Source organism: Cervus elaphus, chromosome 19 (genome assembly GCF_910594005.1).
Source record: "Cervus elaphus chromosome 19, mCerEla1.1, whole genome shotgun sequence".
In the NCBI taxonomy this organism is placed as follows: Eukaryota; Metazoa; Chordata; class Mammalia; order Artiodactyla; family Cervidae; genus Cervus; species Cervus elaphus.
Window position 1 is genome coordinate 47,394,983 of NC_057833.1, and position 16,675 is coordinate 47,411,657.

A 16,675-nucleotide genomic window follows, 5' to 3' on the forward strand; every position below is an offset into this window, starting at 1 on the left:
GTAAAATGTTTTCTTCCTTTCCTCTATGGTAGGTTTTACATAAAGTTATATCCATATCCTAGATACTATGCCATATATCAGAAAGCACTGAGTCAAAAGAGCAGAAAAAGTACTCTCACTTCCTTAAAAACAGAATGAGATTAAATTTTTAAAATTTGCTTGCTGTGTTTTTTTTAATGTAAACCACATATAAATTGTAACTTGGAAAAAGTTGTTTTTATTTCTTACCCGCATTAAAGTAGAACAACAAATAAAGTCTGTACATCTTTACAACTAAAAATCTCATTCAAAACACTACACTACTCAAAAAAACTAGAGTAACTGTATATTACTGCATCACATCTACCAAGCATTTAAGCAGATTTCTGAAAAGAATAAATCCCCAGAAAAATACTTGTAGTATGAATAAGTAGAAGAACTCTTAAAATAACTTTATACCAATTAGGAATAAATAGAGGAACTCTTAAAATAACTTTATACCAATTATGAAAAAAATTATTAGAAAAACAAATTAAGTATAAATAAATTCTTGTTTTTATCAACTTTTAAGTGACCAAACATTCTTCGTTTTTTCAAACATTCATTGTTAAGGGATATATTATTAAACTATCATATTTAAAACTATTAAAAAGTTCTTATTTCCATCCTTCTGGAAACAATCACGAAGATTATCCATTGAATGAAGCATAATTACACCAGAATTAAAATCTTTGAAGAATACTTTTTAAAAAAAAATGCCAAATAAAAGATGAAAAAAGAAAAATATCACATACATTGTTCTTACATGAACAAAGGTTATAATTTACTTATAATTCACTGTAAAAATGAGGGAAGCCAAATCACAGGAAACATAACAGTTGTAAGAACTGTCACAATTTCACCCTTTGTGACAATGATTCCTAGGATTCTAAGTAGTGTCTCAGTTTTAACGACAATAGGCAAATCATTAACCCAAGTTTCATCCATAGGAAAAAGATTACACGGAAGAAAGAAAGACTCACTTTTGGCTTAGATGCAGGCAATGTGACAGAATTCTACTGGCCTAAACAAACAGTGTGTCTCAAAATTCATTAATGAATATCATTTCATTGGTCACCTTTAAGGAAATCAATAAAACCACAAGCAGACGCATTAATTAACACCCAGGGAGAAGATGTGTACCACTTTGTCCTTGTTTCCGCTGTCGAGTGTTTTTAATGGCACCCCCTCTTACCCTCAAAAGTATCCTACTTGAATAAATAAATATTTCCCCCTTTTCAACTCTGTTAACCACATGTTACTGTAACTTATCAAAAAAGGAGCAAACTCACCTCTCTGCACACAGCAGCTATCTGCGCTTCATCCATGCATGTCTCTGTTACAACATCAGTAAGTGATCCTCCAGCTAGGTACTCCATGACCACAAACAATTCATCTCCCACCAGGTAACTAAAAGAGAACATACAAAGTACATCCACACTTTCACTTTTTCTGAATACATGGCACTCTATATTGAAGATTTCAATTATTAGACACCCTGATAAAAAAAAACCCAGAAAGCTGGTAGCTTTGATAGCTAGGAAGAACACTGAAAAGCTGCTATGTAACAGCACAGAAAAGCAAGAGAAGGTCATTATGATTTTCCTAAATCACTTTAAAATCTGTCCACAATTCTAACTTGAGTGTGTACATAGATTATTCCAATTAAAATCACCCTGTATGGTATGAATTTCCAGATGATGGGAGGCCTCCAGGAGATGGAGACCTGGAAAGATTAGGTAACTCATACAAAGTCACATAGCCAGTAGGTGATAGAACCAGAGTCTGAAACTAAGCACAACTGGTCCCAAAGCTTATGGCTTATCTTAACCACCCATGCTTTACTGACTTGAAATACTATTTTAAAAAGCAGAGAAATGTACCTGGAAAGTTGATTTCTATAAACATGGTCTCCAGAGGTAGGCCTAAAGTCTACAAGTATGTTTTCTCTTAATCCATTCAAAACAAATTTAAATATGGAAATTTAAAAAGTCACCTATAATTCCCTATCTCCAATACAATCACCACTGTAATTCTCACTTATTTTTCTACTATTTTTCTTTCATTCACATAGACATCCTGCTTTAAAAACAAATCCGTTGTAAGGGAATTTCCTGTTGGCCCAGTGATCAGGACTTCGTACTCTGACTGCCAATCCGTGGGCAGGGAACTGAAATCCCATATGCTGCATAGTGTGCCCAAAAACAAAAAAGGTTATAAAATACATAATTTTCTCTTCTACTTTTTATTCTGTTATTTAACATCAATTCCTAAATTATATGAGGTTTTGATAAACATGTTATTTTCCCAAGACAAAATATAAAATAAAATTGACCTGAAAGTTTAAAAATTGAGTGGCCAATCACCTCTGTATCAAGACATGAATCACAGCCAATCTTTCCTTAGTGTTTCTGCTCCTGATCATTTGTACTTATTATGAGCACTAGTAGCAATGTCCTTCATTTAACTGCCTTCTCTTGATTGCCAACTGATACCTAAGTGGAAAAGGGACCGTCTAAACTGTAACATGGGCTTCCCTGGTGGCTCAGTCGGTAAAGAATCCACCAGCAATAAGGGAGATCTGGGTTCAGTCCCTGGGTTGGGAAGATCCCCTGGAGGAGGGCATGGCAACCAACTCCAGTATTCTTGACTGGAGAATCCCCAAGGACAGAGGAGCCTAGAGGGCTACAGTCCATGGGATTGCAAAGGGTCGGACACGAACTCATTGACTAACAGCACAAACTGTAACATGCTATTTTCACCTCTCTCCCTACTTTGAGTTTACTTTTCAGTGTTGACACTCAACCCTAGCCTGGCTAACCTCCAAAACCATTTTTCTCCCAATGTTTAAGAAAAATTTCTATTTACCTGTCCAAGAAATTAACTATGTTGGGATTCTTTAATTCTTTCATCACCAGAATCTCATTAATGATCAATTCCTTCTTTGGCTGTTTCTGTAAGTTAATCTGCTTAATAGCAACCTATGATGGAAACAGGGGAAAAAAAATCAGAAAAGTTTCCTAATTCTCTTAGAAAATCATAAACACTAATAAGTTAATCATCTAATTTACTACATACATCCTATACAGTGAGATTATAATTTACTCATAGGCAGTACTTTCATTTCCACACTGCCTATGCACAATTCTTTGTAATACAGAAGCCCCAATATTTTCAGATTTCTCTTGAAATCTAAACCCAAGGTCAGTCTAGTGCCAGGAATTAATCCTCTTTTCATCCAAACCGGGAAAATAGTTTTTAAAATGTTTATTTATGAAACTAAACACATAATTACTTCTTCTTTCCCCTCAATAGGAAGATACTATAAAATTATCTAGAGTAATCTTTCAACATATTCAACTGAAAAAGAAATTCCTCATTGATTATTCACAGGCAGGTCTAGGTTCTTCCTAGAGTAAAAGCTAATGGTACACCCATAAATATGAAAAAGTTGCTTACCTCTTGTCCCAGTGCCACATCAGTAGCAGTGAAAACTGTCCCAGAAGCCCTAGAGAAAAAAAAGACACAAGCAGATTTAAGATTTCTAAATCATTCTCATTTATAACATCCAAAGACTTTATACTCAAAACAACTGAAAGGGGGTTAAAGAACACCGAAGATGGAACATATTTTAAAAAAGTAAAAGCAAAAACAAAGGGGGTAAGAGTAAGAAAAAGAGGTAATCCTTGTGGCCAAAACTTATGCTAGAAATTTGTCATAAATTTCAGACCTACAAAAATACAGAAAAAAGATCAGACAAAAAGAAAACAGTAACATATACTCATGGATTTATTTCCCTGCTTAAGAAACAAAAGAACTACAAACAAATTTAAAGGTTCTTATGTAGCCTTTCCAAAGGCATCCTCCCTCTTCCCCAAAGTAATCTGTGCTGTACATTCACTCTGTATTTGATGTGCATAATTTCTACATGTTTCTCTATACTTTACTAAGGACACAGGTGTGTACCACTACAGAAGATATTTAACATATTTTTAAAACTTCATATAAATGATTTCATTTTATGTATTTTCCTATAATTTGCTTTTCTGATTCAACACTGAATTGAGGGCTATAGTCTATGGGGTTGCAGAGTCAGACATGACTGAGCAACTAACACTTTCACTTTTTCATACCACTATTTATTTATCCATTATTAGGCTCAAGGATACTAACATGATTATCAATTTTTTGTTATTAAAACCAGAGGTGCAATTAAATTTTATTTTTAAAAGGAAATTCATAAAAGTTTTCAAAAAGACTTAAGCGCACTCTCAAAACTCACAGAATAATTTCCAGAGTATTAACATTAAGAATTCAAGATGTTCATCTGCTCTCAAGCAATAGAAAAGAAAGATTTCAGTTAGCATAGTTTAAAATACAAATTATTGGGAATTTCCTGAGGGACCAGTGGTTAGGACTCTGAGCTCCACTGTGGGAGACCTGGATTTGATCCCTGGTCAGAGAACTAACATCCCATAAGTCATGTGGCATGGCCATAAAATAAATAAATAAATAGTAATTTTTAAAAATGCAAACTATTGAACAAAATCAGAAGGACAGTAGAATTAAAGATCCATACTAATGATGTGACTAAAATGCATTTAAAGAAAGAAAACACTATAAACTTGAAGTAAATTTTCTTACTGTCCTTTAAATATTTGGTGGACAATTTTCCCACCCATCTAATCTCTTACCACCAATGTGAAATCACACTTAAGAAGCAGCAATGTACAATCACTAAGTAGTACAGTATTTTAATAGCATCTAGAAATAAGTTCAATACTTTTACACAAATCCAATACTACTCAGAGAATACCTTAAGTGTTTAATGTCAGTAGGCAAAAGAGTTATCAAGCTGGACATCAAGAAAACATGAATATTCTGGTAATACAGTCACAAATACTTACCCTTGCCCAATTTTTTCATATCTTGTGTATTTTTTCTTAGGGTCACCTATGCTTACAATAGTTCCTATTTTAAACAAAAACAACAAAAATTTGGAAACTCAGTCAAGCATTTTAAAATTGTAAACTAACTCTGATAACATTATTTCTTTTAATAAACTCCACTGATTTTAGAACATACATAACACTAAGTTTCAAAAATAATGTATGCTTCAAACACAAGAAATAAGCAATAAAAATAAAAAAGTACCAGAAGCAAGAAGATACATTATTTCTACTAGGTTAGACTTCCTAATGTCTTGATTATCCTACCACTTTCTAAAAAATGACGGCATTACAGAATGACCAACTATACTAGTTTTCCTAAGACTCAGGGGGTTCTTAGGATGTGACATGTTAAATTTTAAAACTTAACCGGAAAAAAAAAAAAACTTAACCGGTCAATTCCTGGGGAGAGGGCAAGTTGGTCATCCTACTTTTCATACTCCACTGAAATGTATCAACATTAAACTAAAGGTAAGTTATAAAACTACTTACTATGAGAAAAATATACATATAAAATATCCAAATGAAAAACCCTAATAGCTTTTCTAACTCTTCTCCTATATCTATCTTTCAATATATTTAGTAAATCACTTACTGCTATAAAGATTACTCTAATATAAACTAATCATACATCTGTTTAAGAAAAGTTCACAAAGCCACAACTAAGAAACAGGTTTTAAAATTAAATTAAATTTAAATTAAAACAGGATTCAGTTTAAAAAAAAAAAGGTATGATTTTGTACATAAAATCCTAACATAGTCTTGTTACAAGTAAGTCCAAGCATGAGAAAAATCACACTAAATTTTCACTTAAACTTTCACAAGGTAAAAGGAGAGAGGGACATATCAAAGAAATTTACAGAAATAAACCAATTTTATATAGGTACTCAGCCTCAAGCCTATAGCCAATCTGTAATATTTTTCCTTGATTCCTCTAGGTCAGTGTCCTTTATAACTGTAGTGGCTATAGACTTGTAATGAGATACTACTGCTACCCTCTCTCTGGCCTGTATGTATTATTCTGGGGCTTGATCCAGGCCAATGATAGTTGATGGATGAAAATGGAGGAAAAACACATTTTATACTTACACATATTATCTAGATAAGACATTTGGTTTATTCATTTAGGGACATTTTGTATTCTACAGGTGCGCTTAAATATATACAAACTTCCTTTGATAAAGTTTCCAATTAGGACCCTTAGATTTGGCCCTCTGAGAAGTATTGCTCCCCAAAATACTGACTATTGCAAAGACGCTGCTCACGAGTCGGCACATAATAATAAGCAGGCAAAGAAGAGCATTATTTTGGCTTTACGACATTAACTGAAGCTGTTGTTCCTAGGAAAGAACAATTTAAGCCAAAATATAAGGTATAAATTAAGACCCATCCAGGCCAAATGTTTCAGGGGCTGTTAACAATTTAAGAATAATGTATATTACTCAGCCATTAAAAAGAATTCATTTGAATTAGTTCTAATGAGATGGATGAAACTGGAGCCCATTATACAGAGTGAAGTAAGCCAGAAAGATAAAACACCAATATAGTATACTAACACATATATATGGAATTTTAAAAGATGGTAACAATAACCCTATATGCAAAACAGAAAGAGAGACACAGATGTACAGTATAGACTTTTAGACTCTGTGGAAGAAGGCAAGGGTGGGATGTTCTGAGAGAACAGCATTGAAACAAGTATACTATCAAGGGTGAAACAGATCACCAGCCCAGGTTGGATGCATGAGACAAGTGCTCAGGGCTGGTGCACTGGGAAGATCCAGAGGGATGGGATGGGGAGGGAGGCGGGAAGGGGGATCAGGAAGGGGAACACATGTAAATCCATGGCTGATTCATGTCAATGTATGGCAAAAACCACTATAATAATGTAAAGTAATTAGTCTCCAACTAATAAAAATAAATGGAAAAAAAAAAGAATAATGTAAAATGTAGGCAACATACTTAATTTCTCCATAATCTCTTCATCTGTCATTTTGGCCTTCTTTTTCTGTTTGTCTGAAGTCTTGGCACCACCATCAACATTAGAATCACCAACTGGTGCAGGAATAGGATCAATTACAGATCGTGTATAAATCTGCAGAGAAACAGTTAATTACTAAGACTTGAAGAAAAATATTTTTAGGTATTCTTAACCGGCACACTATTCAATTCTTTGATTTTTGACAAAAACTAAGTTGTTTTCAGTGTTCTAAACAATGAGAGTAATACTTTCAGACTTGTTTTACCGAAGACTGGTAACTAAGAGCCAATGTGAAACATTTTTCTTAGGAACATCATATACATATGTTAAAAGTTCATACAGCAAAACAGAAGATCTGTAAATGAAATTTAGGTGCAATCAGATAAAAAATAATGTGCCAGAAATGAAGCAGAAATAAATACAACTTTAAAAATCGTATTTTTCTACAAGAGAGAAATAAAGAGCAAAAGAATGGGAATCCTGATGTTGCAATGTGAAAGTGTCAGTCACTCAGTCATGTCTGACTCTTTGCAACCCCAAATACTATAGCCCCCCAGGCTCCTCTGTCCATGGCATTCTCCAGGCAAGGATACTGGAGTGGGTTGCCATTTCCTTCTCCAGGGGATATTCCCGATCCAAGGATTGAACCGTGTCCTGCGTTGTAGGCATTCTCTTCTGTCTGAGCCACTAGGGAAGCCTAACTATTATTAATTTCCACAAAAATTTTTACACAAATATAATTTCTATCATTTCATTTCAAACAGTCAGTTCTAAATGGTAAAGATAATAGAGCCCTCTATCGATGAGGATCCAATGGCAGTCAGAGTTTTAAACCTGCTCACTGTGCCAACACCTCACCATGCTCCGCTGACTTTATCTCTGTTAGTATAGGGAGTAGGACAGGACTCTTGCTGTCTCTGTCCAACGTTGTTATTGCTAAAATTCTCCCATATCTCTTAGAAATTTCACTCCTGGCAGCCTCCTGAATGATATTAATGTTTTAATAGAAATGTTAAATGGGAGATAAAATACATGCTTTGGATAAGAGCTAAGATCCAAGTTCCAGACTTAGTACTTTTCTGCACTGAGATAAACAGAGAAAGGCAGAGAAGCAGATGAGTTCTCTGGAAGAGATGGTGTAATGCAGAAAGAAAACACAATATGCATTTTAACTTTTAAAGACCCATTCAATTTTCATTTTCAAAAAAACTAGTTTTTTGATGAATGGTATTTAGGGGTAAAAGATCTCCTAGTCAAATCCCCCATATTAAAATATTTTTAGCAGGAGGACTTTTTAAAAATCATGCATGCATGTATGCTCAGCCATGTCCAACTATTTGTGACCCCGTGGACTGTAGCCCATCAGGCTCCTCTGTCTGTGATATTTCTCAGGCAAGAATACTGGAGTGGGTTGCCATTTACTTCTCCACGGAATCTTCCTGACCCACAGATCGGACCTGCATCTCCTGCACTGGCAGGTGGATTCTTTACCACTGAGGCCAACTGGGAAACCCTTTTAAAAGTCACTGGAAATCAAATAGAGACTGCTGTTTTTTAAAACTCACATGCACAGACATACAACCCAGTTCATTAATCAGAAACTCACTGATTTTGTATGATCTGGTCGTGGGGCAATAACAGGAGGAGGAGTCTCTTCATCATCGTCATCTTCCTCTGTTACTACTGCTGATGTTTCCGATCCCTTGGTATTCAGCTGCATTTATCACATAAGTAAAGTAAGGGAGACAAGTCAAACGTAACAACAGATGAAAATACACTCTCTTTTTTTAACATACTTGGAAATATATTTACTAGCTCATTTCAAAGCAATAAAACCTTACTGGTTCTAATCTAATCATTTTAAAAGGTAATTCTATATATTAAAGTTTATGAAACAAATGTATATAGTAAATACCAAGTATTCTTAAGAGAGAATACTATATAGAGAATTTTATACCCTTTAAGCAAGCCCCAAAATTAACAATCACTTCATTTGTTAAGACCAAAACCAAAAATCCCCTGGGCCTTGTATAAGTCAGAGTTTTTCAGTTATTTAAAACAGCCAGATTCACCAGAAAGTGTTGGCTAACAAAGCAAAAGAGCAAGGCATTATCCTTTATACAGAATGTATTATTTGCCAGGTGGGTGCTAGGTATGGATTTTACATGTTATTACATATAGTTTTCAAATAACTCCAGGAGACGGTTTCCTCCTAACTGAGGAACTGAAAATAAAACAGCTACTATTTGCAGGAGGTGTTTGTGTTTACATGGTAACTTAGATGAAGTTTCTGACAACTCTGAAGATTCTGACAGGCTTCTGATTGCTTAGTATATTTCCATAGTCTAGATTCGGTAAGATGGTGCCAGAGGAAAACACTGGCAAGTTCTTTGTATTCATGGTTATACATGAAAACATTATCAAATGTAACTAAATTGCTCTAATGATCATAAGTTTTAGTTACTTTAAGCATCATCAGAGGAAATTCTATTTGCTTAACACGGCTTCCTCAACTAATCAAGTACCTATCTAAAAGCATATATTAAGTAGTTATTTCTGAAGGCTGTAATTTATTTTGGAAAGTAAAATAAAAACTAAGATTTGTTTTGGGTAACTTAAAACAAGAGCTATAAGAAATAACATATTAACTTACCGCTGGTGTTCCAGAAGGGAAGCCATCTTTCTCTGAATACAAAAGAGAAAATAAAGCTAAGTGAACAATTCAAAAAATAAAACAACTTTTACATAATAAAGGAAGAAAAGACAAAAGCAAAGCAAGTGAAACGTTCTTACATTGATATCATTTTGAGTTGAATTAAAACTTAAGAAAAATAATATCAGTTTTTAAATAAGAATTTACACAAGACCATAAACCTCAAATTTAATAGAACTCTGTAAATTTGCTAAAAGTCACTGAATTGCAAACATCAAGTGGGTGAATTTTAGAGCATAAAATTATACCTTAACAAAAAATTTTATTGGAAACTATACCTAAATTTATTAAAAATAAAACAGAAGTTTATTCATAATGATATTTTTCTCCAGCAAACTGCCTATCAAGGAACTTAGAGAAACCAACAGTAACTGTATAAAGGAAAATTATTGACATAAATTTTGATCAGTATGAAAGCAAATCCCTGAAGGCAAAACCACAGTTCATGAAGACTAAATACCACAATATTCATTCTGGAGTTAGAAGCAAATTTTGTATTATCCTTTAAAATGCCCAGACACACAAACACACAAACATACCACTTTCTGTTCAGACATTGATTTTAAATAATTTTCATTTATACATTATTCATTTAACTGCATTTACTAATTGCAGTTGGGAATAAATCTGACCTTTTGCTAAGGATGTACTACTAGACTACGTAAAAAAGGTCTAAATTTGCCAAGTGGACCTTATTGGTTCTGAAAGGATATAATCAAATAAGTACAATCAATTAAAACTAAATGTATAATATTAGCTCAATCATATTATTTCTTAAAACTACATGTATGACTTAAGAGGGCAAAGAAACATTATTAAATAATAACCCATGACGTAATTAGCAAAATCCACACTGAGGGAAAACAGGACAAATGATTCTTTAACAAATAAACTGCAAGGAAAAGACAGCTTGAGTGCTAACAGGAGGGCAGGAAGCCTACATAACAAAGAGATTCCAAAGTCACAATAAACGACTAATGTATGGATTTTTTTTCTAGTCCTTATTTGAACAAATGAACTTAAAAAAAAATTCACTATTCTCCAATTCCTACCTGATGATATTTCAATTCTGAAGAATAAATTCTTTGAGTTCCAAAGCTTATATTTATACATATGATGGGTTTCAATTTTTGAGTGGAAAATATTTTTTACTTCAAAGTCTGTGCATTTATATACAGTAAAATAACCTGTCCCACTAGCATTAAATATATTTCTAGTTTGAACATGTCTATAAATCAGCCTCTTTCCCATCTGTTGCTGGAACTCATTCAAAAGCAGTGAAGAGAAAAAACAAATAAACAAAAGGTCAAAATATCCACTTTTGGCAAAACTAAGAGATTAATGTAATCTCCAGACTCCAAATTATACATAAGAGCTGACCCCACTGGTTTTAAAAGGCAGATCTATGCTGGGGAAAAAGTAGAGACAACCACCATAGCTTAGCTCTTATTTTTTCAGAAGCAATCTTTTTATCTAGAAGTGCTCCAAAACTCTGCAATCCCAGTTAAGTGAGCCTGTTACCATGGTCTGATGTCTTACCAGGAGGAGTAAAGCTCAGATATTTCTGCTTCACTGTATTAGAGTCATAGAACTTCAAGACATCCAGCACTGCCTGAGGATTCTTCTTTTGCTCTAGTTTGGTGATATTGGAGGTCTGCAGTAATCGAGCCCACTGCTCTGGCATGCCCTAACAAAAAGATATTCAGAAATTAGTTGTTTTGAATTGCTTTAAGACCAATTTCCAGAAGAAAGTGACAAAAGATATAAAATGAATCAACCTACACAATTGCAAGTTTGACTAAATTCTAAAAGGTCTAGTTTTCTAAATCTATGTTGCAAATTATAATCAAGAGCCTCAGCTCCCTAGGAAAAGGACATATCCAACCACAAACACTTCTGTACAAAGAGAAAAGCACTAAGAATTCAGTTTACATGTGGACAGAAAAGAATACTTGAAGGAAAAGTTTGAGCTCTGCTTTATAAATGCATTCCACCTAGGTAAACTTACAGTGAATTCTCCAGTAACAGCATCAAAGCCAACATGGATGGTGTGCTCAAAATCAGACGGAGGAGAAATTTCTGGCCTTTCCTTCTCTTTCTTCTTACTTCCTAGAAAGCATTAAAAAAGAGCCTTTTAAAAGGTAATCATGTTTATAGTTTTCCCAGAACAGTCTAAGAAGGAAATTATTCTAAAAAAGACATTTTCCCTAAAAACACTGGCTGCTAGGAAACTGATAAATCAAGTATAGAAATCTCATGGGGGTGGGGTAGAGTGGGTGGAGGGGGGAGGGAGTCGGAGGAGGTGAAGGGTATTGTCAACCAGTGTCCTGATTAGAGGACATAGACTGACCCAACAACAGGCCTGAATAAAAGTGCTCAGGACAGAAGAGACAGTCCCTTAGAATACTGGTTCTCTCATTAATAAAGAAGGACACTTCACATACTGAACAATTTGGAAAACAAAGTCTATCAAGCCCTATTTCTGTATTTATCTAGAAAGAACAATGTACGTTACTATGATTATGGATAACATACACCGTGTGAACAGGTAGTTTACAAGGACCATGTCATTTTTTTTGCGCATCTCTCTTCCTTTTTATTGATGTTGATAACTGTTACATTTTAAGATTTCCCAGTTTTTCTATGGTTCTATCAATTATTTCTTCAACATTTCTGCCACACACCTATCTCTGTAAATTCAAACACATCAGTTCCGTATTTTTCCCCCACCTAACCACCTTGCTCTCAGATTCTCTTACTTAATCTGCAGCAATTTATGTCAAGACTTCTGGCAGAGCTTTAAGTCCCAGGTCATTCCATCACTTTTATGCTGCGCTAGAATCGACTTTTTGTATTCTATGTTCTCTTCTTCTTGGTCTACCCCCTTGTTTTAACTGATAGCTCTCGACTAATTGTATATGTATTTAGATTGAAAATACGACCCTCCTCTGAATTTCTTTTAATTTTCAGTGTTGCTATTTAGAAGGCCAGTGCCACTTTCTCATTCTGAACTATTGTTGAAAATCAACTGACTATATATATACACAGGTATATCCCTGGATGTTCAACTCTGTTGCAATAATCTTTACCTTATATCAAGCAGACTGGATTATTGTAGTTTTATAATAAGCATTGAAACTACTAATATATAGTATAAACCTTTTTTTCTTTTTTAATTATTTGGCTCCATTCTAGGTCTTTTGCATTTCCGTGTGAATTTCAGAGTAAGTTTTATAATTTCTTTAAAAAGTCTGCTGGGATTCTGATTGAGACTACATGAATCTATAGATCATTTTAGGAAGAACTGATTAGTTACCAATGTACAGATCTGTTACTACTTTTGTCTGATTTCTGGCACAGTATTTCAAAAAGTCTGATCCTATTGCAAATGGTACAGTTCTTTAAATTTTGATTTTCAATTGTTCATTGATGGCATAGGAAAACGCAACTGATTCTTAAAAACTGATCTCGTATCCTGAAACCTTACTAAGAAACCTTACTTTTGTTCTAGTAGCATTTTTGTAGCTCATCACAGGATTACCTAAAAAAATTCAATTATGCTGGTAATGAATAAAGACAGGTTTACTTCTTCCTTCCCACTCTGGACTCCTTTCATTTGTTTTTCTTGCCTTGTTGCACTGGCTAGAACCTTTAGTACACTGCTGAATAAAAGTGGTAAAAGGGAAATCTCTGTATCTTTCCTGATCTTAGGAAAAGCTATTAATTTTACCATCTAATTTGATGCCAGGCTAGGTTTGTCAAAAATGTTAAAGGCATTTCCTTCTATTTCAAATTGGCTGAATGCTTTGATCAGAAATAAGTATTCAATTTTGTCAAATGTTTTATCAATTTTATTGGTATTCTCAATAAATTAAACTTTTCATTTCATTGATTTTTCTGTATTTTTTATTTCACTAATTTTACACATTGACTTTTATTATTTCTTTTCATCTACTTACTTAGGATCTCACCTGCTCTTCCTTTCTAGTTTATTAAAATGACTTAACTGAAACCACTGATTTGGAATTTTTCTTTTCTAAAATGGATGTTTATTTTTTTTATTTTTTATTTTTTTTTTATGTTTTTTATTTTTTTATTTTTGGATGTTTAATACTATAAATGTCCTCTAAGAACTGCTTTAGCAGTATCACACAGATAGTGGTGTCTTAAACTTTCATTTTCATTCAGCTTAATATATTTTCTAAACAGTCTTTAATTTCTTCATTTATTTGGAAGTGTTTTTATTTACTTTCCAAATATTTCCAGAGATCTTTTCTGTTGAGTGAGAACTAATTTCTAACTTAATTGCATGGTGGTCATAGAATATACTTTGTGATTTGAATTTTCCTAAATTTATTGAAACCTTAAAAATGGCCACAGAATGTGATATCCTAGTAAATATTCCACACTCACTCAAAAAGAATGGAATATTCTATAAACTGGTCAAGTCGGTTGATAGTTTTAGCAATTTTCTGTCTACTTGTTCTATCAATTATCATGTGAAGTGTACTGGATCTGCAACTGCATTTGTCTATTTCTTCTTAAAATTCTGTATTAGCTTCATGTATTTTGAAGCTCTGCTATTAAGTGCATAAATGTTTAGTTCTGTTAAACCATTTTGATGAATATATCCTATTATTATTATAAAATAACTTATTCCTCAGTCTTTAACTATTTAGAGAAATATTTCTTGGTCTCAAGTCTACTTCGTCTGACATTAACATAGCCAGTCCAGTTTTCTTTTCACTGTTAGCATACTTTAAACAATTATTTATTTTAACCTATTTTGTGACTTTACATTTTTAAAGTGGAATTCTTATAGGTTGCATATATACTTAGGTCTGCTATAGCAATCTGTTATTCTTTGCCTTTTAAATGAGGTGTCTAGATCAGTTACATTTAATATGACTGCTACAGCTGGGTTTAAACCCATCATCCTTTTGTTTTCTAATGGTCTCTATTCTGTGTTTTCATTTCCTTCTTCTTCTTGTGAATTAACTATATATTTTTTATAATTAGCATTTGTCTGCTTTGTTTTTTTAAGCTATAATTTTCTATATACCAAAAAGTTCTCCTACCTAAACTGTACAATTTACTGGGTTTTAGTAGATTTACAGAATTGTGCAACCATCACCACAACATAGCTTTGGAACACCTTCATCATCCCCAAGAAAAACCTGCACACATTAGTAATCACTTCCAGTTGCTCCTTTTGCCTCTGTCCCAGTTCTAAACAGCCACTAATCTATTCCTTACCTCCAAAGATTTGCCTATTCTGGCTGTTTCTCATACAACATGTGGTCTTTTGCAAATGACTCTTTTCACTTTACCTTTTGAGGTTCATTCATGTGAAGGCATGTATCAGTGCTTCATTTCTTAAAAATTCAATTATCATTTTAAAAAATTTAGATAAGAAAAAACATTCACCATTTCCAATGACTTTCATTTCTTTATGCAGATGCACATTTCCATCTGGCATCATTTTCCTTCTGCCTGAAGGATTAGGCTTAACATTTCTTACAGTGTAGGTGTGTTAGTGATAACTTCAGCTTTTATACATTTAAAAGTTTTCTTTCCCCTTCTGTTTTATAAGGTATTTCCACAGGATACACAATCTAAGCTGACAATTTTTTTTTCTTTCAGTACTTTATAGATGTTGCTCCTTTCCTTCTAGCTGCATGGTTGCTTACATAAAGTCTGTTGTAATTTTTTCCTCTATGTGTCTTTTCTTTCTGACAAGTTTTTGTTTTGTTTTGTTTTGTTTTTTGGTTTATAACAATCAGCATTTTTTAAAAACTAGACTTTTCTAGAGCAGTTTCAGGTTCACAGACAACTGAACCTAAGGTCTGGACATTTCTAAGATTTTCTACCACTGAGTTTAAACAATGATCATGTGCCTCTGTGTAGTTTTCATCGTTCATTCAGAATTCACTGAGCTTTTTGAATCTGTGGATTTATAGTTTCCATTAACTTTGGGGGAGGGGGAATCAGCCATTTTTTTTAAGTTTTTTAAAAAAGAATTTTTACTGGAGGAGAGCCAATTCACAGTGCTGCGTCCGTTTCAGGTGTACACCAAAATGAATCTCCACTCCCTTTTTAGATTCTTTTCCCATATAGGTCATTACAGGGTACTGAGTAGAGTTCCCTGTGCTATACAATAGATCTTTAAGTTCTTGGTTTGTTGTTTTTTTTAACGTCTCCCCTTTCCCTCCTTTGGAGACTTCAGTTATTAGTCTGCCTGAAACTGTCCCATGGATATTCACTTTTGTTTCAGTCTTTTTTCTCTAAATTTTATTTTGGATGGTTTCTGTTGCTATGGTTTTCAAATACACTAATCTTATTCTGTGATGTCTAGTCTGTTGTTAGTTTTGTCCAGTGTATTTTCCAACTCTAAAATTTTGATTTGTTCTTTTTTCTCTCTCCCTCTGCTTCTTAATATGCTGAATCTTTCATTTAGGTTCTTCAACATATGGGATACAATTATTTAATATTTTAATGTCCATGTCTACTAATTCTATCACCTATGTCATTTTAGGATTGATTTCAATTGATGGATTGTACTAATTATGGGTCTTTGCATACCTCAAAAATGTCAACTAGATAACAGACACTGACCATTTTTCCTTGATAGGTGTAGGTATTTTTGTATTCCTATAAATAAATATCTGTGCACTTTGTTCTGGGACATAGATAAGTGATTCTTAGCTATCTACACATACAGGAGAGAGTTTAGGAACAATTGATCCTTTTAGGTATTATTTTAATCAGTGAGCTGATTCTACCTAGAAACAGTCTTCTTCAGATCTAGGAAATTTTTTCTATTATTTGGTCATTTTCTTCTATCTGTCATTATTAGTTAGATCAGTGCATTTTGGTCTGATCTTGTAACTGTTACCTTTTCTCTCCTATTTTCCAGCTTTGAACTTTTAACAAACTGGAAAATTTTTCTTGACTATCTTCTAATCCTTTGCCTATTGCTCTTTTCTGTTTATGTTGGTAATCCTAACTGCTGAT

At 33.5% G+C, this 16,675-nt stretch overlaps 1 protein-coding gene across 1 annotated transcript in view; it reads right to left on the minus strand.

Annotated features, from left to right (window-relative positions):
* PAK2 (p21 (RAC1) activated kinase 2) overlaps positions 1 to 16,675 on the minus strand; it is an 87,231-nt gene that overhangs the window by 20,238 nt on the left and 50,318 nt on the right. The window contains exons 3-11 of the mRNA XM_043873928.1: positions 11,670 to 11,770; positions 11,201 to 11,348; positions 9,602 to 9,633; positions 8,555 to 8,662; positions 6,930 to 7,062; positions 4,926 to 4,989; positions 3,478 to 3,526; positions 2,887 to 2,999; positions 1,311 to 1,428 (exon numbers count right to left, since the gene is read on the minus strand). Of these exons, the coding sequence (XP_043729863.1) occupies positions 1,311 to 1,428; positions 2,887 to 2,999; positions 3,478 to 3,526; positions 4,926 to 4,989; positions 6,930 to 7,062; positions 8,555 to 8,662; positions 9,602 to 9,633; positions 11,201 to 11,348; positions 11,670 to 11,770 (866 nt within the window). The remainder of the gene's footprint in view (positions 1 to 1,310; positions 1,429 to 2,886; positions 3,000 to 3,477; positions 3,527 to 4,925; positions 4,990 to 6,929; positions 7,063 to 8,554; positions 8,663 to 9,601; positions 9,634 to 11,200; positions 11,349 to 11,669; positions 11,771 to 16,675) is intronic.